This window comes from Peromyscus maniculatus, chromosome 22 (genome assembly GCF_049852395.1).
Source record: "Peromyscus maniculatus bairdii isolate BWxNUB_F1_BW_parent chromosome 22, HU_Pman_BW_mat_3.1, whole genome shotgun sequence".
NCBI classification, from domain to species: domain Eukaryota; kingdom Metazoa; phylum Chordata; class Mammalia; order Rodentia; family Cricetidae; genus Peromyscus; species Peromyscus maniculatus.
Genome location: NC_134873.1, coordinates 55,510,570 through 55,538,236, shown reverse-complemented (window position 1 = coordinate 55,538,236; position 27,667 = coordinate 55,510,570). Strand labels below are relative to the sequence as shown.

The 27,667-nt window shown below is 47.6% G+C and overlaps 1 protein-coding gene across 1 annotated transcript in view; it reads right to left on the bottom strand.

Moving 5' to 3' along the window:
- Window positions 1–27,064, bottom strand: part of Epas1 (endothelial PAS domain protein 1) — an 85,025-nt gene extending 57,961 nt beyond the window's left edge. The window contains exon 1 of the mRNA XM_016005046.3: window positions 26,407–27,064. Coding sequence (XP_015860532.2) covers window positions 26,407–26,432 — 26 coding nt within the window. The 5' untranslated portion in view covers window positions 26,433–27,064. The remainder of the gene's footprint in view (window positions 1–26,406) is intronic.
- Between the last annotated feature and the right edge of the window lie 603 nt (window positions 27,065–27,667).

Here is a 27,667-nt window from a genome sequence, read left to right as displayed (position 1 = left end):
CTCCTGGAAGGCGGGTTTCTGTCCAGAACAGAGGGCTTCAGCAGCAAATCACTGTCCCTCTCTGAACCCCAAGACTCCCTCCACCCTGCCTACTGCTTTGGGCGCCTGCGTGAAGGGGTATTCTCATGGCAAGGGTGGCATGTCCTTGTGCCACATCGCACCAGGATTTCTGGGGTCTCCACCAGGAAAGAGACTCAGTAGAAAGCTGTGGTCTGCTGAACTGAAGCGTGGAGCAAGGCCATCTCGGACTTCTCGGGAGATGAGCGGGAATTACCAGTGAGAGGGCAAGACCAGGGAGTTCACCCACCTCATCCGCTGTTTCCATCTCATTTCCCCCCTGAGAATAAAAAATGCATCGACTACTTGCTATGCTTGGCTAGTGGAAAGGTGTGTGTGTGTGTGTGTGTGTGTGTGTGTGTGTGTGTGTGTGTGTGTGTGTGTGTTGGGGGCAGGGAGTGTGACATGGGAGGTAGTTGAGACCTCCACCTATCTATCTCCCAACATGGCCTCTTCTCACTCATCAAGACCTGCTCAAGTTTCTTGCTCACCTGTCCCAATTCTCTAACCGAGATGACCTGAACTATCTTTTATTCCACTATTCTAGCCAGTAGGAGTCTGCAAACTATTCATTCCCATGTTGCCCGGGTCTACCAATTTGCATATGAACTCTGAGGAACTATGGTTTGGTTTGTTATGAAACCAACTCGAGTGGGTTTCCTCAAACCGTAGACGTGGATACTGCAGGGGAGGGAATGTCTATACTCCCCTCCCTCCAAGACAGGAAAAGCTTAGGCACTGGGAGAATTCATCTTAGAAAAATCTGGCCCCAGAAGGATAGGGCCATAGGAAGCGCTTCTCCAAACTATGGTGAGACAGGTATTGTCTGTGCACTGCCCTCTAGAGGCGGGGCTGAGAACACTGCCTGTTGTTGAATCTGAAAAATGTAGAGCCCTGGATTTTCCCAGTCATTGGAAAGTGAATTCTTCTGTGCCTATCTTGGGTCAGATACACTGTTCCGATAGAATGAACATCCAAGAACATATAAGGAACCAGTTTGGACCACTTCATACTTTCAGTCTATACTGCTATTACAAAATTGGGTCTTTCTAAGGCTCCAAATAGGTGGCTGGTTTTCTACAGTTTCGATATTAATGCCAATGTTTCGAGTGTCAGAATTCTGGGCTGTGACTCACAAGTTGGATGGTTGCTGTAGAGTCTCCTCACTCTGGTTCACTCTGAACTTTCTTACTGCAATAGTCTTCAGATTCATGCCTCAAGTATTTGGGTATTTTATTTACTTTTGTTTTATGTGTATTGATGTTTTGCCCGCCTATATGTATATGTGTCATAAGCACACCTCATGCTTATAGAGGCCAGCATCAGATCCCTCCAAATTGGACTTAAAGACAGCTGTGACTTAGCATGTGGGTGCTGGGAATCGAACTCCAGTCCTCTCAAAGAGCAGCCAGTGCTCTTGGCAGTTGAATTGTTTATTCAGCTGTGTTTCCAAGCTTTTAATCATTAATGTTCTCAAATGTTCTGTGTATTAGTGCCCTTTCCTCATGTAGACAAGATCTTCAGGACAGGGACCCCTATTGTCTACTTTTACTATTCAAGCATGCCCAGTTCAGTACTGGAACATACAACAGACACTTAATATTTATTCAACCATAGAATCATCTCATTTTAGAGTAAACAAAATGTTACCATTTATCTGATCTTACCCCTTTACTGTATAGATGAGGATGAAGACTGGTTAAGCCCAAAACTCAAGGTTAATACAGCTCTTCCTCTGGTGTCTTGGAGCTGGGACCAACCTTTATGGTGACTAAGCCACTACCCTCTGATTCAAGTACAACAATGGCCTCCAGGTTGTAGTTTAAACACTACTTTCCCAAGACACCTCAGCTAAGAGGCAGACCCAAGACTTGAACTCAGGTACTCCATCCCTAAAACATGCAAGCCTACCACCATTCTGCCCTATGACTCCTCTCCCAAAGTTCTAAAGCCATCTGTCCCATATTCATATGTTGGCATTGACTGTCTCCTACCTTGTCTCATTCTACCTACCCTCCACTTGCCCATAACTGCCACAGGAAGGACAGGGGAGGCCATCTTTAACCTTCCAAGGTCTTCAGCCCAATGCTCCCCCTATCATGGGTGCTTAGCAAATAAAACTCCACTGGTTTTTGAGAAGGCAATCCATGTCATCTAAGATGTTGTACAGATCTCCTAATACTTGTTTATCCCCCATGGAGGAGATAGGCATCTATTAGGAGTGAAAACGCCTTTGCCAAGACCTCTCCACCCTGGCCAAATGTTGCCCAAGTCTTGCACAACCCTGAAGTCACATGGGTGGCTCATCCCCCAGGCAGGTGACGCAGCCACTCCTTTCTACGCCCATTCACGGGCTGTCGTTCTGCGGACTCATCTCAGCCCTCATGCTCAAGCGGCGCTGCTCCCGGAAGTAGTCACTCTTGATCATACACACCTGGGCCTGGAAGCCGACAAGGAAAAGCATCATTCTTACTTCCCCAGCTCCTCCTCGGGAGTAAAAGTTGATTCCTTGCTGGTGGACAACAAGACAAGATTCCAGTGGTTCTGAAATCCACCCAGGAGAGGAGACTGCTCTCAAGGGGGTGGGGGTGGAGGGTAAGGGGTGCCTGGAGGAACTAGCCCTGCACAGGATCATTTCCTTTTCATCTTGATCATCCCCCTGTTGTCAGACAGCCCAAACAGCACCTACATTAAGCCAGACTCTCCCTAGGGAAGAATAGCCAGTTTTCTCGGTAGGGACTAATCACAGTAGCCTGGGAGATTATCTCTTTAGGATTTAAATGATGAGCAGGGGCTGGCTTTTGCTAACCTTAAACATCTTGGGTTTCTGCTTCTATCTCTTTGATCTCTGTTTTGAAAACAAAAAGATCTAGTGTGAATTCTGAAAAAAAACCACGGCAGGAGAATTTCAATTTTTTTTTCACTTGCACACACCAGACATGGGTGGACATAAGGCACACTTGAACCGAGAGAGCATAGCCCAATGGCACAACAAGCTTTCTTGTTGGACTATCTTTGGACCGCCAGCCTGCAAATGATGAGCCAGAGACTTATTAATTATGAAAGCTTGGCTTTAGCTTAGGCTTTTTCCCAAGTAGCTCTTATAACATAATTAACTCATATTTTTTAATCTATGTTTTGTCATGTGGCTCGGTTACTTCTTCTTAGTACGGCACATCTGACTTGCTCCAAGTTGGTTGGCTAAATCCATACACTTCTTCCTCCTCTTCCTCTCTTTCCCAGGAAATCTTGCCTATCCTCTCCTGCCTAGCTATTAGATAGTCAGCTCTTTATTAAACCAATCAGAAGGCCTCTTAGGCCGAGACACATATTTACAGTGTACATTAATATTAGCCAATACAATGGAGTTTTATATAACTTGCAAAGTATAGAGAAAATGGCTTATGGAACTCATCCTCTGTCTGGTGCCACCAGCACCCAGGCCAGAGTCTTGCTGATGACCACTAGAAAGGCTGACCAGTCCCAGATAGCCTACCTCTTCTGACCTGACTTGCTATGCTCAGCTGAACCAAGAGGAAGTCAGCACAAAATGAGTCATGGCACCCTTCACCTGCCTACAGGATATTCTTAAACAGAGGCCAGTAGGCTTTTGCCATAAAGGAAGCACACCCTTGGTGCCTCTCCCTGTCCCTTGGCCCCAAGTGAACACCCACATCAGCAGAATTTGCTTTATGCTCTCCTCCCATCTCCAGTGGACAACAAAATAGCTTTCCCTCCAAAGGTAATGACCTAAAAACCTCCACAGGACATTAATATTCTGATGTAACTCAGTAATAGTTTCCACAGCCCCTATCTCTAAGTGTCTGACCTAAGCATACAGAACCATTGCCCAGCAGAGAGCACTGGATCCAGTGGGTCTTAGGAGACTTAGGTGGGCTTTTAAGTAGGAGGGGGCTCTGACAAAGACCTGACCTTTGGAAATCTCCCCGCTCAATTGGGAAAGTTTAGCCCACCCCAAGTTATACCCTGTTCCTCCTCTTTCAATGAGCCCCTGAACATGCCTCCCTACTAAGGACCCTCTCTGCTTAATCTAACACTGTAGCAACAGCCGGTACCCGAAGGTACCCTACAGGAGGCAAAGTAAGACCAGGGAAGGTTGTGAGCCTGGCTTTAGCCCAACCCATTTGCAGCATAAAGCAGAGATATTAATCGGCTTTAGGTTTCTGTAGTCTTGACATTTAACAAAACGGCTCCGAATTATGGACTGTGCCACTCTTGTGAAGTCTTTTATAAGCTGCAGCCAGATACCCATTCCTGTAAGTGATTTTAGTGTGTGACTTTAAAAACATATCATGACAGGCAGATGTCAGTGGAAAAAGACTTGCTTAGTATATGTGAAGCCCTACATTGGATTCCCAGCATACAAAACAATTTTTAAATATGAAATACAATTTGATGTGGAAACCCCATGGCATCTGGGTGTTGCCCAAGGATGTCCATTTTTTATTCTAACCTTTTTCTCATTCCTCTCCACCACTGGACATATAGCCAAAGTAGGGCATCTGTGCTCCTGAAAGCATTCTGGTTCACCTGCAACCGTCTATTTGCAGACACCTCTCCTCCCCAGTAGACATGGATGTTTTATCTTTTCATAAATTAAATTTGCACTTAGAGATAATGTTTCATATAGTGAATATTGACATATAATATTTACTATACTTATGCCTTACTAAGTAAGTGATGCAGGGAGAGGAACACACACACACACACACACACACACACACACACACACACAACCGTCATCATCAAAAGCATAGTTTATCTTGCCCTGCCTGGCTCCTTTCACCCTGACCCCATGCTAAAGATCAAACTCAGGGCCCTGTGCCTGCTGAGCAAACACTCTCACTGAGCTACACACCCTAGCCCCCCCCCAGCTTCTAAGCTGCTTATAAACAGTTCCTGAGACAAGAGATCACCCCATATACACAATGGTCACAGACTAAATATTTGTTATTGGTGGTAAGGAGGAACAGGCATCGTGTGGGTTGGCACAAACGTCTGAAAGATGGCATTAGGTTATTTCCGAAGCCAGAAGAATCACAGCTATTGCTTAGGAGACTCCTGAAGGACACAAAACCCCACTTTGGCTTCATCCTCTCCTTGTGGAAAACATGTAGTGAGCATCCCAGGGACAGAACGGTGGCAACAGCCACTACAGTTCATGAGTTTTTTAAAATGTCTTCTATGATTTTTATTGTGTCTGTGTGTATGCATGGCATGTATGTGTGTGTACATTCATTTCATGTTTTAGGAACACAGAAAAGACACAAACCCGAGGATGACTTCAGGGCCAAATGTGTCTCATAAATTCAAGGTGCTATCCTCTTGTTTGATCTTGTTTATCCCTTCTGCTCTTTGGTTGAAGATTTCATCATATTTACACATAGCTGCCTCTGGCACCTACTATGTTTACCTTTCTTAGCAAGTATTTATTGAGCACGATTTTAATATCTGTCACTATATTGAGTGCCAAATAATGGAATGTTTGGAACACAGGAGAAGTGAGTTAAGAAAAAAACTTGAAAACGTAAAAAAACAAAGCAAAACAAACCACCACAACAAAACTGTCTTCAGTAACTTCATCTACGTCTTCAACCTTGTAAGCGCCCTGTGTTGCCCGAGTCCCAGACTCGTGCTGTGGTCTGCTCAGGCCTAGCCCAATCTGAGGATGCCACGTCCCTCACATTTCCAAGCTACCAAACACTTGCCTCCTATGCAGCTCCGATTGGAGCCTAGATGAAGTCTTCTGTTCAGCCATCATTGGCTGTTGTAGCAAAGGGCAGCTCCAATGGGTATGGCTGTGAGCAGCAGGCCTCCAAGGTCACCTTTTGCTATGATAGGTTAATACTGTGTATCCTTGGAAAGGTGGCAGAGGGATGCTCCAGCAGGTGCTTCAGAGTCCCACCCATATCAAGTTCAAGCTCTGTTCCCTATAGTGTTGAAGATGCCAGTCATCTGGCCTCTTGCTGTCTTGTTCCTCATTTCTCAGTGTCAACGTAAAGCATCAGTTCTCCAAGTCTGGACTGAGTACCAGCAATGTCAGTGTCTCCCGGAATTTGACAGAAAGGCAAAAACCTCAGACTTCTTCCATAAGAAACTCCGAGGACATCCAGCACGCAGAGGTGTTTTGGAGTGTGTGTATGTGGGGGGGGGGGGGGTGCACGTGTGCGCATGCATGTGAATGCACATGGGCTCTGATCTTTCTCTATCACTCTTCACTTTATGTTTTGAGACAGCATCTCTCAAGGAATCTGAAGGTAGCCTTTTTTGGCTAGGCCAACTGGCCAATGAACTCCCAGAATCTGCCAGTCTCTGCCTTCCCATGCCTAGGGGTCATAGACATGCAGGGCCAAGCTTTTACATGGATGCTGGTGATCCAAACTCAGATCCTCTTGCTTTCACGAGTGCTCTTGACCACTAAGCCATCTCCCCAGGCTGCACTCTGAGTTTAGATGACCCCCGTATGGCTTGCATGTGTGCTTCTGTGCTGACGTCTGTTTTAAGGAAGAGTTCTTTAGTTAGAAGTCCTGTAGTACTTCCTCTGAGGACAGAGCCTAGGTTGCCATCCATTACAAATGGCTAGACATTCTTTCAGGTTCACAGAAGGTATCCCACAAGTTCTAAAGCTAGGCTGCCAATTTAACATCCCAGGAGTGGGGAAGAGGAGAGACTTATATATTGCTTTAAGTAGGAAAACTTGATAGCATAATGGTTCAAAGTCCTAAGCAAGGGCTTGGCAAGATGTCTGGGTGATTTTTATTTTTTCTCCAAGAAGAGGAAAGAAAATGGGTCCAGGTTCCTATAACAGATGATAACAACGCTTGTTTCCTGGGAAGAGGAATACTCACCCCCACCTGAAATACTAAACAAGGAGGGATTACCAGGGTAAAGCCAGCCTACCGCATGCTTGCTTGGGTTGAAACTTATTCAGAGAGTGACTGCCATGTAAGTCTCAAAGGCCTCTATTTCATCTATTTCACAGTAGGTCCCCAGAGGTGCCTAAACCAGAGATGGAGATCACATGGGCTCTCCTTCCCTCCTTACACTCCCCCCCCCCAACATTACCTTGAAAAGCCTCATTTGCCTCATAGGCATAAACAATGGGTCAGTGGTGTCCAGTCCCACCCAAGCCACATGTGGGGGGGTGCCAGGGCCACATGTCTATAATGACAAATACATTGGCAATCATTAGGAAAAATGAGAAACCACTTTACACAGACTAAACACCAGAATTTAATGGGTGGCAAGGATACGAAGAAGCCAGAACCCTCGAGCATTACTCGGAATGCAAGATAGTATAGTTGCTACAGAAGAGAGTATGGCAGTGCCTCGAAGACTAAATATGAAGTTGCTGTATGACCTGGCAGTCTCATTTCTAAGTTAATATGCCCTAAAACACTAAAAACAGGGACTCAAGCAGAGGTTGGTAAACCCACGCCCACAGAACACTGCTCACAACTGCCTAAAAGGGAGACAACCAAAATGTCCTCTTGATGATCAGTAGATAAATACCATGCGGTACATACATACAATGTATTGTCCAGTTTTAAAAGGAAATGAAGTTTTGATCATTGCTCTAACATGGACAAAACAAAAAGTTGCTAAAGTTGTGAAAAAAAATCAAGACACAAAAGGATACTTTATATTTTCATTTATATGAGGTACCTTTGAACTGTCATAGTCACAGAGAACGTAGCATGGTAGTTACCAGGGGCAGGTTTGAGCAGGAGTAGAGAACTACTGTTCAATGAATGCAGAGTTTCAACGCGGGATGAGGAAAGGGTCCTTGAGATGGACAGAGGTGATGGCAACATGGCAAAGTGTGTGTGGTTAATACCATTGAATTGTACAATTGAAAATGGCTGAAACCAGGAAGGGACAAAGCTAACTGACAGAGTGCCTGCTGCCTGGTAAGCAGGAAGCTCTGGATTCAGTGCCCTGTACCACACAATCTAGGTACGGTGCCTCATGACTATTATCCCAGCACTCTGGAGGTGGAGGCAGAAGGATCAGAAGTTCAAGGTCATCCTCAGCTGTATAGGGCACTTGAGGCCAGCCTGGGTTGCTGGAGACCCTGTGTCAACAAACAAACCAGAAACAAAAATAAACCAACAACCCCTCTCAGAATCCAAACAAACAACCAAAAACTAACCAACCAAACATGACTAAAATAGCCAGCCATGTCAGCCGCGATAATGCCGCCTGTCCCATCACCACTGAGGCAAATGAAAACACAATGCAAAGATCTTACAGCTCCTTAAGATAAACTTCCACCCAAAGGAAACATGCTGAACAAGACGACCCTGAAACCTCTCCATGCCTAAAGCTGAAAACTAGGGCGGATGCCTACTTTCAAGGCAGCTAGCTTCCTACTGGACTTGGGTTTGCCACACTTGAAGCTCATCTCCCGTGAAAAGAGACACTTAGCTGAAGATGGAGACTTGGCTGTGGAGTTCCAGCTTCACCCAGCGGCTTCAAACGCCCCATCCTCCCTCCCATTAATGAGGCTTTGCTTCAACCTTTCCATTAGCCCACAAACTACTATTAAAAAAGCCATTTATCAAATTAACACGGAGGACTGCTAAAGTCATCTGCGAGCTCCGTGCACTTTGCCACGTAGGAGTTGCCATGCCAACAGCTGCCGCACGTTCATTGTACAGACCTATCAATTTTAACAAAGTCCTGTTTCATAATTCTGACTGCCGGTTCAGGCGTCCTGTCCCTCCCTGCTTCCCGAATGCGCAGGCGCGACCCGGAATCCAACAAAATCAGGTACTGACCGAGTAAAGAGAGCAGTCTCAAAACTCACTCGCTAAATTAGTCCGTGCCAAAGATTTTGAAAAGCAGACCAAGATCATTAATTCCTCTCTTTAACTCTTAGTCCCATCATTCCTCAGGAATACAGCATCAAGGAATTTGATGTAATAACAGTCTGGCCAGTAAATCTAGAATAGGGAGTGCAGGGTGAATAAGTTGAAGGAGAGACTATAATTATGCAAATTGTTACAATAGATCATTTGCCGGCGACTATCAACAAAATGAGGTAAATCCTTGCAGTCTACTGCTGCCAAGTTTTGTAGCAAGTTTTTGTTTAAAAAGCTGCCTGAGAGGTTTAAAGTAAATGTGTTTAAGCTGAGAGACATTCTCTGGCTTTTTGATTTAGGTAAAAAGTTTAAGCCAGAGAGTTTAGGAAACAACTTGTCTTGCCTCAAAAGCAAACCTTACAAGCAATTCCCAATGGCAAGTAATTAAGCCCAGTCTCAAACTGGAACTTTTAGCATATATATATATATATATATATATATATATACATATATACATACATACATACATATATACACACATGCAGAGGATGTGGCTCAGTGGTAGATCACTTTCCTAGCAACAATTCGAGAGGCCCTGGGTGCAATCTCCAGGACCAATTTGGGAGATATTAATCCAGTTTAAAGGACAATCCAAACAGGCAAATGCCGTAGACACCCAAATCCAGTACCGGAGTGTTCACTGCGCTGATGCTTACCGTGGATCTGCTACCCTTTCAGCATGTAGAGTACAAATGCTCATCACCACCCTTAAGAAAGTACAGTTTTCAGAGGCAAGGTAGAAACCCTGTATCTACAGCTTGTTTTTGTTTTTAATAATCAAGTGCTTCCATGTTCTCATATCATCATAACAGTACTGGACCAGGAAAGGTCACTTCTTTAAAGACATGGATTGTGTTACAAATTTTCAGGAGGGTGATCGCCAAGGAAAATTTACAGGGAGCTTCTTTAAAATCTTGGGCACAGGGAAGCCACCAAAGCAAAACTTGTTCTTCCAGCTAGTGGGCTCCTTGCTTAACGCGCACACGCGGTCCTCGTGAAAGATCGTTTTCCCCAAAGTGAGACCTGGCCCAGCCCTTGGATCTGTCATCGGCACAGTCTCCTCCCGTGTGATCATGTGAGTTATTCTAAGCCTACAGAAAGGCCTACGCAGGCTCGTACCCTTTTATTTTGCAGTTACTTCTGGGACAGCAGCATTGTGGTCAGAACTTCAGGAGGGACGTTGCTTTTCAGGTTTGAGAATAATTGTTGGGCTGGTTACCACTTGCTTTTTGAGTCTGGAAACGCACCAAACAGGAGTCTCATGAAGATGCACCTCTGAGCAGAACTTAATACAGCTAATAATACCCATGTCCCATAGCCCGTGTACCAGTCAGTGTTCCTGACATAGGAGAAGCTATGTTCTCTCCGTTAACAGAGCTTGTTATAGTGGGGTGGTAGAACTTTGGTGATTTTCACCTTAAGGCTTCTTGTATGGCTTGCATGGGAATAATTCATATTTTTTTTATGATCAGAAGAAAACAATTTAACTACATTAACAACTTATCACAGGCAAGATGATTCATGAATATAAGATGGAGGCATGTGCATGTGCGAGTGAGTGTGTATATATGTCTGCAGTGTTCTTCTGACTCCCTTCCTGCTAAAATCTTCCATCAAACAGTTTGATGGGCTCTGTCTCCGTGGCCCTCCACTAACAGGACCCAGAGCACCCATAGGTTAGATTCAGATACCGCCCATCCGCCCTCCACATCTATTCTCCATCCAGCAGGGCCAGTGAGCTGCCCCCGCGCTGGGGCCAGCCATTCAAGAGGCAAGGAAATATTATGCAAGAACACAGGAAGTCAGAGGAGACAGGATTCTGGGCAGGCCTGGCAAGGAGTCTGTGTGAACTCCAGCGAGCAAGCGGACTTTGCTCAGCAGGGCTGAAGCCAGCAGAAAGCCTTCCCAGGGCAGCAAGGCAGAGCTGTCCACATCATGTCTCTGGCCAGTGGGTGGCCATCCAGAACTTGATGTACCTGATAGAAGGCAGATAAACTCAAGTCTCAGTATTTCCACTTTTTTGGCCCAAGTTCAAGGTGACTCCCCAACACTCCTGCACTGTGACTCACCTCTGTCCTAGAGCATGATTACCCCCTCCCCCAGTGCAGCATGACTTCATTCAATAATTTAAGCCTTTTTCTCTCAAGGCCTCACTGGCTCTCTAGCTCACTTCCCCCTCGATGCTGCAGGCTGATGGACACCGTATTTTCAGGCTGCTGGTGTCAATCAGTTCATGTGGTCAGCAGGCCTGAGCACGCCATATATACTCACATATAGGAATCATAGTAGCGATGACCCCTTCCTTGGCAGCAGTTTGTATTTTTGAAGCTCTGATCCAAACAGTTGGGAATAGGACAGTCACCTACAGATGTGTAAACTGAGGCACAGGGTAGCGACCCACCACTGTAGAGTGATGGTGTCCAAACATTCATTTTCCAATCTAAGTGCTCTCTCTCACCCCAGAAGCCTGGATCATCAGGAGATGGAGACATGGCCCCTCCTGGTCACGCAGCTGTCTCCTTTTGGGGACCCTCTATCATATCACAGTCAGCTTTTTTGGTAGGGTGTTAGTCCTGCTGCACTCACGGAGATGGGCTGAGCCAGGCCCAACAGCAACTCTTGATCAAAGGGAATATTTTTTGGAGAGAGAGAGTTACAAGAGATGGGAAGACTTCTTCAGTCCCTGCCCATAACCCTCAACTTCCCTGGAAACAGGAGGCCAGACCACTAGAAATCCCCTTCAGAGAGGAGCTAGAACCCTAGAGAACTATGAGGTTATCTGCTCTGGTTTCCACTTACTGGTTCATTTTGAAGGTGGAGAAATTGAGGCCAGGGATGGGCATCTAGCTGGCTAGTACCCATCTCTTCTCAGAAAACTCACTAAACATAGCACATCTCCTTCCTGCAGAAAGTCCATACTTCAGTGTGAGTGGGAGGGCCACAGTGGGCATGCATGGGGCTGTGGTGCTAGGACCCCCCACCCCCACCCCGTAGAGACGTAGAACCTGCTGCTGCTCCCGGCCTGACAATTTCTAATTGTGGTAAGAACGGCAGTGGCCATTCCCCTGGGACTCTGCTGTGCATTCCCAGACGCTACCAGCACACAATGGCCCCTACTTTGTCCGGTGTAAACATTGCCAAATATGACAAACAATAACATCGCCACAACAGAAAACGAAGGTGCCAAGAGAGGTAGCATTGGGTCTCTGCAAATAGTCTGAGGCTAGGAATCTGTTCACACAGGTGCTGCCAGCTCCTGCCATGGCCATTATACTCTTGGGTCCCAGTGACCTCATCTATACGCTAAAAATGACAGTTCTTTAAGTTCCCACCGAGAACTTTGGAAAGGGCCAGGTGTGGTAGCATCCGTGTAATCCCAGCCCATGGGAAGCCAGCATGGGCTGCGCAGCAAGACCCTACCTCGGAAAACAAAACCAAATCAACTTTAGGAAAACATTAAACACTAAACAACTGCAACGCTCCAGCAATATCAGAGCAGTGATTTCACGGAATGAATATTTAAGGAACACGGGTATACGCAGGCTCTGTCCTTAAACAGTGAGGACCGGATGGTAATAAGCAAGGCACGTGTGGAGCCTGCACCTTCACGGTTTGACCCCGGCAGGGGAGGGCCATGACAGATAGAAGCAAATACGTAAGTTACACCATGTGGGAAGTGTTCAAAAAAGAAATAGCACAGGGCTAGAGGTCAAGTGAAGGAGGTCAAGAAAGGCTTCCCTGAGGAGGCGATATTTAAGCTGAGACCTAAGGCTTGAAGTCCGCTGGCCAGTCTCCCGGGTGTGGCTGAAGGAAGAGCAAGCGCAGAGGTATGTGGTTCAGACATGATACGGATGATGATGGGTCTGAGGCCAGAGCTGAGTGACCTGCCAAGTCTCATGGTCAGTGTGTGGCACAGCCAGGCCTCTGCATCCAAACACTCCTGCTCACTTCTAGAAACTCAGGCTTTCTGCAGTCCCTTGGTATTAATCTGGTTTCCTCACTCTCAGGGTATGGACAAAAATATCACTGAACTCAATGTCATGATTGGCAACAGCCCACAGGCCCCAAAAGTCCAGGCAGAGGGACACTCAGGGGCCCGGAGACCAGAGTCTCTATTTTAGACTCTCCCGAGGCTCCCTTCCAACTACAGTTCGTTCACTTTAAGAGGTAATAATATGCCTAATGATTATATTGCAGTGCTTTTTAATTACAATGCCTTGAAGGTTTGTACTTTATACTTTTCAAAGTTCTTTCCATTGAGATAATGCTTACAAAATGAGCTTTTAAGTATACTTTTAAAATGTGTGGTCTTATTAAAACATTAACTGGTTTTAATCCCTTAATGGTACTCAGAGAAACCTGCACATACATCTAGTACTCATGGGAAACACCCAGAGGGGTGAAATCTCCATCCTAGGTCACACAAACCAGAGAGCAATACAGAGCAGTCTTTCAGACTCCTAAAGACTCCTGAAAGTGTCTTTGAACTTCCTGGGGAGGCAGGCTTTGCCAGGGACACAAAACCAGAGAAGGTGGCCCCAAGAGCATTTAGAATCTGTTTGGCAAAACAAAAACGAAGGAACACAGAATGCTTGTGGTCATTCTGACGCTATTTGGAGGCCAAGGAATTCAAGTGGGTGAAGCTTGTCACTCCCCAAAATAAACAAGGGCCCTAGAGACCTAACCCAAGGAGAGTTAAGGTGAAGTCACCACCCCTGTTGTGATGTTTGTACCCATACAAGGAACTACAGGTGGCTAGAGCCCCGAGGCACCTGTTGAGCTCGATGGAATACAGTTTCTAATGTGCTTAAGGGATGGCTGAGGGTTGAAAGATCCATGCTCAGTCACCCAGACAGCTGCCCGGCTCCTCTAGTCCTCTGGCTCTCCCCACAGCCTTGAGCTAGCTAGAGAACATGGGGACGACACTAGCTTGAGATATACCTAGACCCCAGCATTTCACTGACCAAGACCAGACAGAACCTGCTTTAAGTTCCAGAGAAACAAAGATGGATTTTTTTAAAGGACCTTTTACTTTGGAAAAGAAAATGAACATGGAGACTAATGAGATGGCTTGGTAGTTAAGAACACATACTACTCTTGCAGAGGCCCAGTTCCAAGCACCCATGCCTGGTTAGTGGCTTGCAACCACTTGTAATTCCAGCTCCAGGGAATCCAACTCCCTCTTCTGGTCTTTGCAGGTACCTGCATGCATACAAACACTTGTGCATGCACATACACATTTTTTTAAACATGAAAAAAAAAACACATTTAGAAAATAAACACAGATGAGTAGACATGGAGGCATTCACAGGTTGGCAGATGTCTAGTCACAGGTGAACCTGGCTAAGGTGGCCTCCTTTTTCCTTCCTGCTGCCTGGATGGATCGATGGGAACGTAGTTGCTAGACTCACATAGTGTGGCAAGATCTGAGCACATGCCTCTCTATGGTCTTGGGGTTTCTTAGAGCTTCCCAGAGGCTTCCAGAGGAAAGCCCAAGGTCTCGGTTAGCCTCTGGATAAGGACCAATCTGTGCTGGGCTGCAAAGCTCCACTGCCTCCTGTCTCTTTCTGGTTCTGGCAAGGTGACTCAGGCTCCCTGGCTCCAGAAGACCCTTCTCTGGGCTCAGGTATGATGCTCATACAGCAGGCACAGTAAAGCAAACCACCGGCCTAACCAACCTGCCAGGACTGAGCAACGGCTTCTCCATTCTACAACCAATTACCAACCACAGGGGACAGAAAAGAACTGAGTTGAGACGTGCAGTTGTCATTGTGAGGTTACATTTTAGGCTCAATGCATTCCGGAGCTATAGCTTCCCTTGAAGCAGGGTAAGCTAATGTAACTAGGATCAGAGCCGCTGGCCTCTGCTGTCCCTGGAGTGGGACCTCATCCAGGGATTTGGGATCTTTGACTGACTCCTGGCCCACAAATGTTCAGCTGTGACCTTAAGTGCTTCTCAATTCCTCCAGGGAAAAGGTTACACCTGCTTGCGGAGAGAAAAGGGCTCCGGCTGTCCTACCCAGGTGACTCCGAAAGACGATGCTATTTTTCCCCGACTCTTCTGGCACCAGCCGACCCAGAACATCAGAGCTGGATTTAGGGAGTGGTGTGGCTATGTAACAGAAAAGGAGAAGGTCACAGAGCCACTTGGCCAGAGCACTCTGGGCAGGATGTGTGAGGAAGAGCTACTAGTAGAGACTGACTTGGCCCTGGCTGTGGAACTCCATAATGCAGTAGGTTCTGGAGGGATGTCTTATCTTTCTTTAATGAGCCGTGGCAAGAAGGGATGGGATGAATGACCTCACCAAATCCCCCAAGGGGGCAAAGGCTGTGCCATCAGAGCGAGAATATGAGGGTGCCGGGCACTGCCCTTTTAGGGTCACAGCAAGCCACCCCCCTTCTGGTTCCCATTCTGAACTCTAGCATCTATTACTCCCAAGTAGTTGTGCAAGCAAAAAAGGACCATGTACCTAAATGACAGCCAATTTCGTAAGACCCGTGGGTGCTGTGCTTCAGGTCACTGTTGTGGAGGACCACCAAGGCTGCCTTCGGTCACTCCTAGGTGCTCACACTCTAGCTAGGCTCCTGGGAGAAGGAGAAGGACAGTGCTCTGAACAGCTACTGTCCCCAGAGAGGAAGGGCAAGGATTCCATCCACTGACTTGAGAAGGCCTGTCCCCAAATTGCCCAGGTCCCATCTCTTCTACCATGAGAGCTACCATTCAGCGCCAGAAGGGGCACTGGCCAGCCCTGGCCTGTGTACTTCTACCTTGCCATCAGCTCCTTCCAAGTCCATCTCCAGCGAAGCAGCCTATGGTCACTGCCTGTGCAAACCTGAATCCTAATCTTCAAGACTGAGGTCTTAATTAATGCTCCTCTCTCAGACTGATGTGTCCTTTTTAACTTTGCATGACACAGAGCTTTCTCAGTTCCTATCCGTTTTCTGCTTCTGGCTCAATGCTTTGTCTGGACTAGCTTTTTACCCCATAACTAGATGGCAGCATCCTAAAGACGCAGCTAGGAGACTCATCCATGTCAACCACCACACAAGTCATTTGAAGAGGCCAGAGCCGGTCAAATGCCTCATTGTGATCTTTCTGTGCAGCACAGTCCCCAGATTAGTAGATAACCTGTAAACACATTGGCTCAACACAAGGCCACCGTTACCACAAACCTCATCACTTGCATGATGATTATCAAATAAAGATGGGTTAAGCTGATCTGAGCCTGTGTTTTCCATCGCTCTCCACAAAGGTCCCCATATTCCTGAATTCCCTTTACAAACAACTACAGAGCACCTAAAATGGAGATAAGAAAGCAAGCTTTAAAATCATTATGCAAATTTAAAAAAAATCAGACTGAAGACCAAATTGACACAGGGCTACGGTGTGCTGCTGACCAGAGAAGGCTTTCTAGGGAAGAATCTCTCTGAGAGCTGGTATCTATCTGCACAACTTTCCCACCAGGCAACTGGTTAAGTTCTGAGTTAGCCTGGGGAATTCTGCTGTTTAGCTGGTATTTGCCTTAGAATATTGTACATCCTTGATGCGAGCCATTGACATACTTCCTGTCCGACTCTCACATTTGATAGCTAATAATGTTCATCTGGTCCATGCCCACCCCCCATTATTTTCTTTTCTGTTCTTTCTAAGCAAAAACAGGTGAAGGAAAGTTGTGTGGATGGAGACAGCTGAGTCCAAGAAATGGACTTTGTAAGTAACCCAAGAGTCCACAACAAATCAATTCTGTAATTTTTTTAAAAAAATGAAACACGATTTTAGAGAGAAAGGAAAAGGACCGAGATTTTATAGGCCACAATGGGTCATTTTCTTGGAAAGGCAAGAACAAATGAAATGTCATTAGATAACAAGGAAATATAATCGTCTCTTTGGCAAACATAAGCACAAATGGAGGGGGAAGTGGCAGAGAGGAAATGACTATGGCATTCTATGAAAGGAAGAGAGCTTGGGTTCATGGTAGGAAAAGTGTGAGCCATCTGGGCAGAAAGAGAGGAAAGCCAACCAGGAGTGGACCAATGTAAAGAATCAGGCAGGGATGAATACGACCACAGTGCCTTCATGGCAGAAGAAAGAGGCTTACGACTAGAACTCAGGAGGCATCATGGGCAATAGTGAGTGGAGCAAGCGGAAGACCTAGGGCGGGTCCCTCATTGTCAGCAAAGTCAACTGTCACATAGGTTCCCCTTGGAAAAGACTTGGGGTCAAGTTCCAACCTCTTCATTTAGACTCTGGGTATCTAGCGAATCCTTGGAGAACACCCAAGTCTGCATAGAACTCCCTCGCCACAAGGAAAGTTTGTCGTGCCCCCAGGACAACAGAGAAGGCCTGAAACAGGGCAGTACTGGCACCATGTAAACTCGTCTTGAGAGCCTAGGAAAACCATGCGAGTGCCAGGGCCTTTCCTAAGTAAATGCATGGGTAACCAATTTCCATAGAATGCCAGAAGACTCCAGAGTGAGGCCACAGAGGGCACCAGGGTTCCCTCTGGCTCCTTGACCACCACAAAAGACTTCACCAAATGGGTGGGGCACATGGACTGAGCCAAAAAAGCACAGTGCCAGCAATAGTGCCAGATAGAGAAGCTGAGAAGGGCCTTGGCTTCTACGCCCCACCCACCATTAATTCCCTTAAGTCCTGGGTATAGAAAAGAGACTCCTGCTACACGGTGATACGGTTACAATTACAGACGCTCCCTTGTCACCAGTGAAATGTGACCTTAATATTTTCCTTATCTTAATATCTAGGCAAACATTTGTTGGGCAAGTACACAAATAAAGGTTCTAAAGGTGAAAATGTGGTGTGTCTGGTAACACCACACTGCTCTGAGCCCAGGACAAGAAAGCCTTTCGGCTCTGCACATGATTTCTCTCTCCCTTTACCCTAGACACCAAAATTAGCTCCATCGACCTTAGCCAGGGCTGGAGTGAAGGCTGCCATTCTAAAATAGCATCTTGGGCACACCAGAGAGAAACACAGGGATACAGTGGCTTGCAGAAACTTGCTCAGAAAGCTGTTTCACTGGACTGATTGTTTAAAAACTAAATATATAGGAAATGAGCATTATGAGAACTTCTGGAACTTAGGGAACTGCCCGTGTGGCATATTTTATATATCTTGATTTACTCTATCAAGCCCTACTACCTTCCTTCAGAAAGCACTGTGGGGCCATAGTTTCATAAAAAAAAAATTGTAGAGGTTGCATGGTTATAAAAGTATTTATGTAATAGCTATGCTTCAACCCAAAGTTTCACTTTATAAACATGCATAGTCTTATTTCTAGGTTGCTCTACAAACATCACGTCTGCTTTTCTCACTCGCCTAGGAGTTGAGAATTGATTTTTAAAACTTTGTTTTGAAAAATGTAAGTTTCTCAGCTCCAAGAGGTATAATGCTGTTATTCCCACATAGAATTCATAAACAAAGCTAAGTGACTCTGTGTGTGTGTGTGTGTGTGTGTGTGTGTGTGTGTGTGTGTGTGTGTGTGTATGCTTAAAGGCACTCTTTTCCTGCAGCCATGTATGACGTATTTTCCAGAACAATCTTTCCCAACACTCCAAAGTGCTTCAGCAACAGGAAGTCGTAAAGGCAGGAAGGAGGCCTGTAAATATTTGCTGTAATTACTCATTAGTAATGAGAGGGGTTAGTGCAGCAGTTTGATTTGCTCCTTTGAGTTCCTGACTCCCCCCCACACACACATACACACAATGAAACAAAACCAAACCAGGAGCCCGAGGTGGTATCCTGGGGGCCAGCCTTGCCACACCTAGATCCACGGCTAGGTTTGGCTTCAGATGGCGTGGCTTAGTTCTTTCCACAGCTCTATTTCCCAAATGCAAAACGACAATAATGTGCTGTTCTCGCTGCTTCCCCATCCCCTACAGGAGGCAGTCAGGACAAATCTCACACAGTGATGACAGTCTGGGAGTAAAGTATGTATATTTGTTAAGAGTAATCGGCCATCAAAAGACAGAACGCTACAGCATAGTGGTTTAAATTATTACCAGTCCCAAATCATATGCTGTAGTTGACGTATTTTAAAGGACTTATAAAACATTCTGAACTTTCTCAGATGGACTCTGTCTTCCCTCCTCTTAATCTTAGCAAACTACTGACTTCCCACAGTTAGAGGCCAACTAACTATGCACTTCAAACCAACAGGAGACCAAAAGAGGCCACTGCAATTACTTATTTACATAGGAGAGTGACAGTGGCTGTACCCGGGGAATTTGGGGGTAGCCAACAGGGCAGTAAGGCTCCATCTCTAAAACAGTGGTTCTCAGCCTTCCTAATGCTGTGCCCCTTTCATACAGTTCCGTAGGTTGTGGTGACCCCCAACCATAAAATTATTTTTGTTACTTCATAACTGTAAGTTTGCTACTGTTACGAATTGCAATGTAAATGTCTATGTCTTCTGATGGTCTTAGGCGACCCTGTGAAAAGGTCATTTGACAACCCCCAAGAGGGGGTCGAGACCCACAGGTTGAGAACCCCTGCTCATGAACCTCGTGGTCAATAGGGCAGCACGGCAGAGGCCTGTTTGTATCTACATGGGTTAGTTACACAGTCTACCCCTGGGTACCACGAGTCTTCTGATCCTTTGCACTTACCTATGACATTTATTTTTTTTTTCCAATTGAAAGTTGTCACTGGAAAAGTGACAGTGAGTGAAGAGTGCAGTGAGTCACTGAGGGAACAGAGGAAACTTCTAACGGTTCATTTCCATGAAGTTGTAGAATTAAGAAAATGATAGATGGATACATGGATATATATGTGCATATATATATATATACACATATATGTATATATATATTGTTTTAATTATGGGGGGAGCATGTGCAGGTGACAGAAGTGATGGCATCTGCATGTTAGATCCCCCAGGAGCTGGACTTAAGAGGCAGTTATGAGCATATAGGTGCTGGGAGCCAAAACCAGGTCTTCTGAAAGATCAGTAAGTGCTCTAAAGTGCTGAGCCAGCTCTCTAACATGCATGCATGTGTGTGCACAGGTGCACGCATGTGCATGCACACACATGCAGACACACACACACACACACTTTAATGTGGTTGTTTTACTTACCAGCAAGCTATTCTTTCTGAAACCTCATTCTGTATGAGAAAGTGTCTGCTTCCTAGGATCTGGCGTACATATTACTTATAGCCTTAAAGAATTTTGTGCTCAGTGGTAGGTGACACTGTATTACAGGAGCCTTAAGGATGTAATGGTGGCCCCTGGAAACAGCCTGAGGCCATAAGCAAAGCAGTATTTCTTGAGTGATTAGGAAAAGAAAGGCCACTCAGACGCTCATAATAACATTCTGGTCACTGTCATGCTTATCTCTTTGGTTTGGGGGATCTCAAAGGACCTCGACATTTTTCTCAATCGCATGCTTTCAGATCGGTTCTGTGTCTTTCAATTAACAAGACCAATGACATCAAATTGCACACTAACTCTGCTTAAAAACTGCAAGTCTTGCTAGCTGCATATATCCACAGATGCCCCCCCAAACCTCCCCCCCACACACACACCCTGACCCACAACTGCTAATACGGCAGTAGCTTCTCTTTCTGTCGTGATATGTTCTGATGCAATCATGGTTTGTGGCGAGGAAACTCCAAAAGACCTCAAGGTTCTTAGTTACAGGGGCTGGTGGTGCTTACCAGAGATAGGGCTCTATAAAAATACAAAATATGATCACAACAATCATAACCATTCTTTATCCCCCCATCCATTCTTTCCTTCCTGTGCTTGCAATTTCAAAAGATCAAAGAGTCAGAGGAAGTCCTGTTCATCTTGATTTGTAGATGGTTCTTCAGAAGCCACAGAGGAAGAGGGCCTAACAGGTCCCCCTGCACAATGGAGTCCGAAGACTGAGGAGTTATTGAAGTCTTGCCACCAGCAAAGGGTGGGTGGAAAGCTTTGAACTTCTAGGGGCAGTGGAGAACTGTCTCCTGTTCAAGCTGAAGGGGGAAAAATATCTATAAAAAAAATAAAAAATTCCAGGAGTTCCAGGAATACCCTTTGGATCTTCAGTTCCTGCCTGTGTGTGAGGTTTGATACATAGGATGAGTCACAAGAGAGAAAGTCATTATAATAATTATAAACACAACAACAGAAGTTATCATTTATAGAGTGCTTACCACATTCAGACATGGTATTAAGTGCTTTATAGGCCTCTTAGGCAAGGCCAGGAGGCATGGAACAATTGCTAAAACTGTGGACTCTGGAGACAGTTTGCCAAGCAGAGTCTCAGCTCTACTACACTGCCTGGGACGCTGGGCAGCAGCCTTACTGTGCTCGCGTTCCCATCGGTGAGGTGGGGATAATGACAGGGCTTATCTCACAGGGTTGTTACCAGGATGAAGAAAGCTAATCCACGTCAAGTTCTGAGGCCAGCGCTGGCACAGGGAAGCTCAGAGCTCAGCTTTTTGTCTGGCCTTCCCGCATATATGGGTTCATTTCTCCTAAGAACACATCCATTTCTAGAGTACGAAAGAATCTCCAAAGAGCGGGGAGTAAGAGAAAATGTGAATGTCAGTTTCTTTCCATAGGTATCCCCAGGATAAGGAAAGACAGTGGCATGGAAATGTACCCAGGCAGTCTGCAGCCTCCACCAAAAGATCCTAAAACTCAGGGCAGCTCTAGGCTGCTAAACAAGACAGCCAGGAAGAAGGCCTTGCCTCCTCCTGGTCACAGCACCTTTGGAAGGCTGCTAGGAGCGGAGCAAGGGATAGCGGTATAGCTCAGTGGTAGGGAATGCTTGCCCAGCACGTACAAAGTTCTGGATTCAATCCTCACAGGGAGGGCAGATGGAGTTTTGTTTTTTTGTTTTGTTTTGTTTTGTTTTTGAAAAACATGCACTTAATAGAATTTTAGAGATTGACTACTACACTGGAGGCCAGTTTACAAAGTGTAGGGGAAAGGACCCACTCCCTTTTCAGCCTTCATGAAGTCACAGTCAACTCCACTGCTGTCCTCAATGGAAGCAGAAACCCCTAGTTGTTACTGTGGAGGCCTACAAGAGTTCCCCCTACATATCCTTCACCCAAAACAAGTGTGCCCCTGAGTTAAATTCAGTAGCCATTTTGTCTATGGTACCAAGATTCATGATGGAGGACTCCCTTGAGCTCCATATTTTACTTCTATTACCCCCACTGGACTATCTCTGGGATCTAGTGTACACTGGTGTCCAGCATCCATCCTCTAGTATTCCAGGAACACTGGGAGGCAGCTTCCCCCCTTACAGCAATGCATCTAGATACCAGTGTGTGTGGTTACCGAGGGAAACGCCACTCAAGAGTCTCTCTTCTTTAGTTTCAAACATTTGAACCCTACAAAAGAAAAATAATATGGGTGCTGACACCTAAGATTTCGTGGGTGGTTCTCTCTCACAAACAGAACACCCCAGTACAGACCAAGCAATTGAAAGTACGGAACATATTCCCCATTTCTTAGTTTTCAGCCTTTTTTGTCTTTCAGACTAGGAGTGTTCGCTCTGTGCCCATTGTTACCTTACTAGTTAATATCGTGTATGAATCATCATGAGACTCGGCACCATGAGGCTGGAGTGGGACATACAGGTAAAGGATAGCTAGGTCCTGGGAGAGAACAGTACTGACTCAGCATCAGGGTCAAAGTTCAGTAGGTATACACTACACAACTTTCCTTAGCTTGGTCAGGACTCAAAACTAAGGAAAGCTCCCTCGGGGTAAAATGAAAAGGGAAACTATTATATTGATATAGGGCAGAGCTGGGGGAGATTAAAAAAAAAAAAAGCAAATAAATGCTGAATAGAAAAGATTTCCAAGCCTAAATGTTGAAAGAATTAATCACAACAAGGACTTTCAAATGCATTGGCCTGAAGTCCAGGAGCATTAGGAATTACCTACTTGGTTCCTTCTATTTCTAAACACTTTATACCATAGATTCCTAGAGTGCTGGGAATCACCATGCACACACACAGGCAGGCAGGCAGGCAGAGAGGCAGGGACAGAGAAACTGATTTACAATGTAAATAAAGTAGACTGTTTTCATCTCCCGACTTTCATCCTGTGAAAACGCCTAATCTCACCATACAACAATCTGGTAGCTCTGGAATGTTCTCCACTCCACAAAGTAACTAGCAACATCCAGGAACTGAGGAGGGTCCTTGAATTGTTTTGCTCAATGCGGTCTACCAGAGCAGTAGTTTTTGTTTTTGTTTTCTGTTTGTTTTGTTTTTGTTTTTGCTGTCCTTTCTACCTGAAACAAAGAAAGCTACTCAGCAGTGGATTTACATTTCCCTAAGTTTGGAGACACAGAGGGCAGTGCCACCTGACCGGTTGGCATCATTTCTGCCATGGCTGGAAGGCTCTTGCGATTATCTAGGGAAGTAAATCTTCCGTTCTGAAAGTTCAGGGGTCTGGTGGTAGTGGTGGTGACCTGCACTAAGTCTCTGGAAACCCCCAGTGGCATGTCAGGGTTGGGGGCTCTGCTGGCCACATACTGACTGACTGTAAGGAACTAACATTCTGCTTCTTTCTTATCAGCACTAATTTTCCTTGTGAGGACAGGAGCCATTTTCCCTTCCCTGGGCCTTATCCAGAAAGAGAAAATATTTTTATGGTTTCCATGCATGTTTATAAAATAATCTTAAAGCCCCACAATAAAACAAACAACAAAAACAAACCCGAAGTCATGACACCTTCTGAAAACTCCGTGAAAGCTGTATGAAGTACAGTTTAAGTGTCCAGATGGATAGTGTTCCACACAAGTCTCTAGCGGTCTATAGGTCTGGTAATTCAATGTAAAATGCTGCCAAGTGTTGACGGAACTCTGATTAGAAAATACGCTTCCACTTGAGGAAGCCATCCAGCACTGTTGCCTTGATTTGGAAAACTGATAGACTTTGGTTTCATTTTCCCACTAGCATGAAAATCGAGTCACAGTTTGGAACTGTCTCCAAGTCCTTGTGCACCCTTGCCCTGGCATCAAGCGCCAGAAGAGCACGCCTGAAAGGTACTTGGACCAGAGTCTGGCTTAGGGCCTGGACTCGGATTCCTGACCATCCAAAGACCTCACTTGCATGTATCTTAATTTCTCTGCTCTGCAAATTTCCACTTGAGACCATCCACACTTGGCCCTTCCTAGAGTCGGGAACCTTGGCAGATGGATGAGACCTCTGCTTCTTCTAAACTCAAGATTGTTGACCATGGTTCCCCCTAAAGCCTGTTAGCCAACCAACAATTAAAAGGCCGGCTCTTAATTATTATGGATTAATATATCCACCCACTCAGGGATGTTTGAGAATAAAACAGTCCTTCTGGCTTCTTGAGGGGCTGTTTCTAGAAGAAAAAATACAAATGTTCAATGATGTTCTGGAGAAGAAACAGCTCTTAAACCAATAAAAATACAAAATTTTTCAGAACCACTAGTGGATGGAATCACCAGTCCAGAAGCCCTGCAGCTCACATCAATTTCGTGAGGCGTTCTGGGAAGCTTGGGGCAGCCACTTAAGAGATACCAGCCTTCAATGCCCCGCTTCACAATTTTTAACTACATCTCAGTGCTCCAAGAAACCAGCCAACACAACCCAAGTCTCAAAACTATTAGCCTAAGAGACATTGGGCGGTGAGGGAATTCCACAAGGCTGGTCCTGCCTTTCCTTAACACACACACAAAATCCCTGCTGGGCTACCACTAGGGCGCTGCACCACCCGCAGCGGCCTCCCCAGGAGGTTCGCAGGCCAGGCGGTGTTTCACTGGTTCTTAAAGTGGCCGCTGTCATCGATAGTTTGTGGTATCATTACACAACTTCTTCCCGCTCCTACTGCGGCTCCCATACTCCGACGGCCCTCTGCTAAGGAGGCTCTGTAAACCGGCTATGGAATCACTTTCCCTGCTCTTCCCTGTTTCTCCCAACGACTGGTAGACCTAAGAGCAAGATGACACTTCACACTGATTACCATCAGGCCTCATCTCTGTAAATGCGACAGTCACCCATAGGCACCGCAGTAATAAAACGTTGTACGTTCCCCTGGTGGCTCTGGGCTGTCTAACTTCGCGGTTTTGGTTGTTTATGATTGCATTCTGATTGGCTTTGAGTCCTTTCCCTTGCTTCTCTACCCTCAAAGGACACAGCACCCCAGAGCTGCTTGGTGGGCGACAATAGGGAATCTAGAACCGGACTCAATGCCTTCCCAACCCCTAGAGGTCCTCCAGCGCAGGACGCGGGCGCCGGGCCAGGACGGGTGCGATTCGCTCGTGTTTATCAAATCCTTATCGGTGCCCTGAGGTGGGAGCCGTCGCTTTCGACCAGAGGATACACTGTTCCTGGCTCGGGTCCCTAAGTGGAAGTCCAAACAAAAGCCAATCTGCTCTGGGGCTGAGTCCTCAACGCAGTCCTTTCCAGCTTGCCTGTGCATCTCCCGCGGCTCGCACCACCCTGCCGGCCCGCGTTCGATCCTGGCCACCCTAGCTAAGTCGTCGCGGAGCGCAGTGCTGGACGCTCTAGCCCAAGGCTCGCACCGCAGAGGGCCAGGCGACCAGCCACAAACTTTTGCAGGAGGCGAGGGTGTACCCAGGTCTGCGAGGCTGCTTGGTGCGCTCCCACCCAGGCTCCGAGAGAGCCCAGTGCCGCCAGATCCCGCGGCGCAGATTGAAGGAAACTGGAGGGCAGCGCGAGCTGGCCGGAGTTGCCTCTCACCCAGTGCCCACAGGTTCGCGAGGGCAGGCCTCCGTGGCTGCCCTTCTCTGTCTTCTTAAGAGTCAGACACTCGGAAAGGCCCGGTGTCGCCGTCCTCTCCCTGCACACTACGACACCTGCCCCCGCAGGGCAATCCAGGTCACTACCCACTCTCTGGCAGAGTCGCGGTGCAGGGCGAGGGAAGGGGGGGGGGTGTCTACAAACTTGAGTGCGGTCCGGAGCAGGACACTTGGCCATGTTCCGGCTCCTCGGGCCAGGGAGCGCCCCCGAGTTGCGTTTTTGCCCCCTGTCCCATGCTAGTTTGGGGCGCAGAGCTCGCCCGGGAGCGCTCTCGGAAAGACCTTGGAGGGGCGTAGGAAAAGAAAGGCGTGTCTGCTGCCCCAGCAGGTAAAGCCTGAGAAAGTCGAGGGCATCAGCCCAAGAAACATTGCAAACCTCTGGCTGGGGAAGCTTGGTGCTCTGGGGACGACAGGCTTTGGAAGGCGCCATGGAAGCACCCCTGACCTCCAGGGCCATCTCTCTGGGTCTCAAGGTCTCGGAACTAGGGGGTTCGCGACTCGATTGCGAAGCCGCAGCAGCTCCGCGTCCCTAAAGCCCGCACCTGCTCGCTCACTCAACCCCCTACTCCTCCCCAAGAGCGGTCCTCCGGCCTCCGAGACCTCTCGCACCCCCGCCAGCAACTGCCCGGGGTCGCGCCCGCCTCGCGCAGTTCCGCCACTGCCCGGGACCGAGTTGGTCGCCGGCTCCGACGCCCGCCCGCTTACCTTTTCTTCTCCTTGTCAGCTGTCATTGTCGCCGCGTCCCTCCGAGACCCGGAGCGCCTGGGTTCTTTAGGGCGGCGGCGGTAGGGGCTGCAGCCGCTGCCTTCTGCTGTGGCCCTCGGCGGCTCTCTGTCGCCCCGGCAGGTGTGAAAGGTCTTTAGTGCTCGCAGGTCCGAGTGTCCCCGCACAATCAGGTGGAAGTTTGCGGACGGCTGGCTAGGTGCGGAGGAGGAGGAGGAGGAGGAGGGAGGAGAGGGGTGACGGGGAGGAACCTGCAGGAGGGGGCGGGGCCGGGGAAAAGGAATGGGAGGAGGTGGTAAGACGCCAAAAGGAGAGAGCAGCGACAAGGGACCAGAAGTTCCGTTTATCCCCGAAGTAGAGTCAGTTTTCTGGGATTCCGCGAAACAAAACCAACCAAAAAAAACCCAAACAAACAGAAATAGTTATTCGACGAGCGCGAGTGGGAAGGAATCCGGGGCCAGGCGAGCGCGGCCGCTGAGATGACCATACAGTCTCAGGACACTGCCGAGGATTGTACGGCCGCCTCAGGAGAGCTGGAGCGGGACGCTGGGGACTCCGAAGCTGTGCACCGGCCGCTCTCGAATGTCCGGCTCCCTCCGCTGCCAGCCCACTTTAAAAACTCGGACGGCCCGCCCGCGGGAGGGCGCGAGGGGCGCGGGAGTCCCACAGCGGCCCGGGGGCGGGGCCTGGGCGGGGCTCCAGACAAGCCCCGCCCCCGCCCGCTAGCTGCCTGTCTGGGCTTCCCACCGCGTCCGGGCCAATGGGGAGGCGCAGCCACAGGCTCTGCCTTGACCCCGGCCCGCCCCTTTCTCCCGGGCTGCGCTCCTCCGGCGCTCGCCCAGCCCTGCCTTCTCCTTCCGCAGATCAGCGACTTGTTTTTATGGTCTGCTGGGTGGCGGGGAGCTAAGCGGGACTCGGGGCGCGGAGGCTCAGTTTTAGCGCCCGGCTGAGTAGTGACGGGGGTCTGCTACCCGAGCGGAGTGTGCTTTCGCTCCAGCGTGCTCTCAGCTGCGCATTTCCCTGAGAACCAGGGCAGGACCGCGGGCGGGGTCAGGGGTCCCACGCGCGGCTGGGGCGTGCAGCGCCACTCCCGGGTGCTGCAACGCGTCCCCGGCCCAGCTGCGTGGCTCCCTCCGGCCGGTGGGAATAATTCCCAGGACTCCGACCACAGTGTTGCATGCCTGCCTTGCCCATGCGCTTTTTTTTTTTTTTTTTTTTTTTTTTTTGGCGAAGCGCAGCTGAC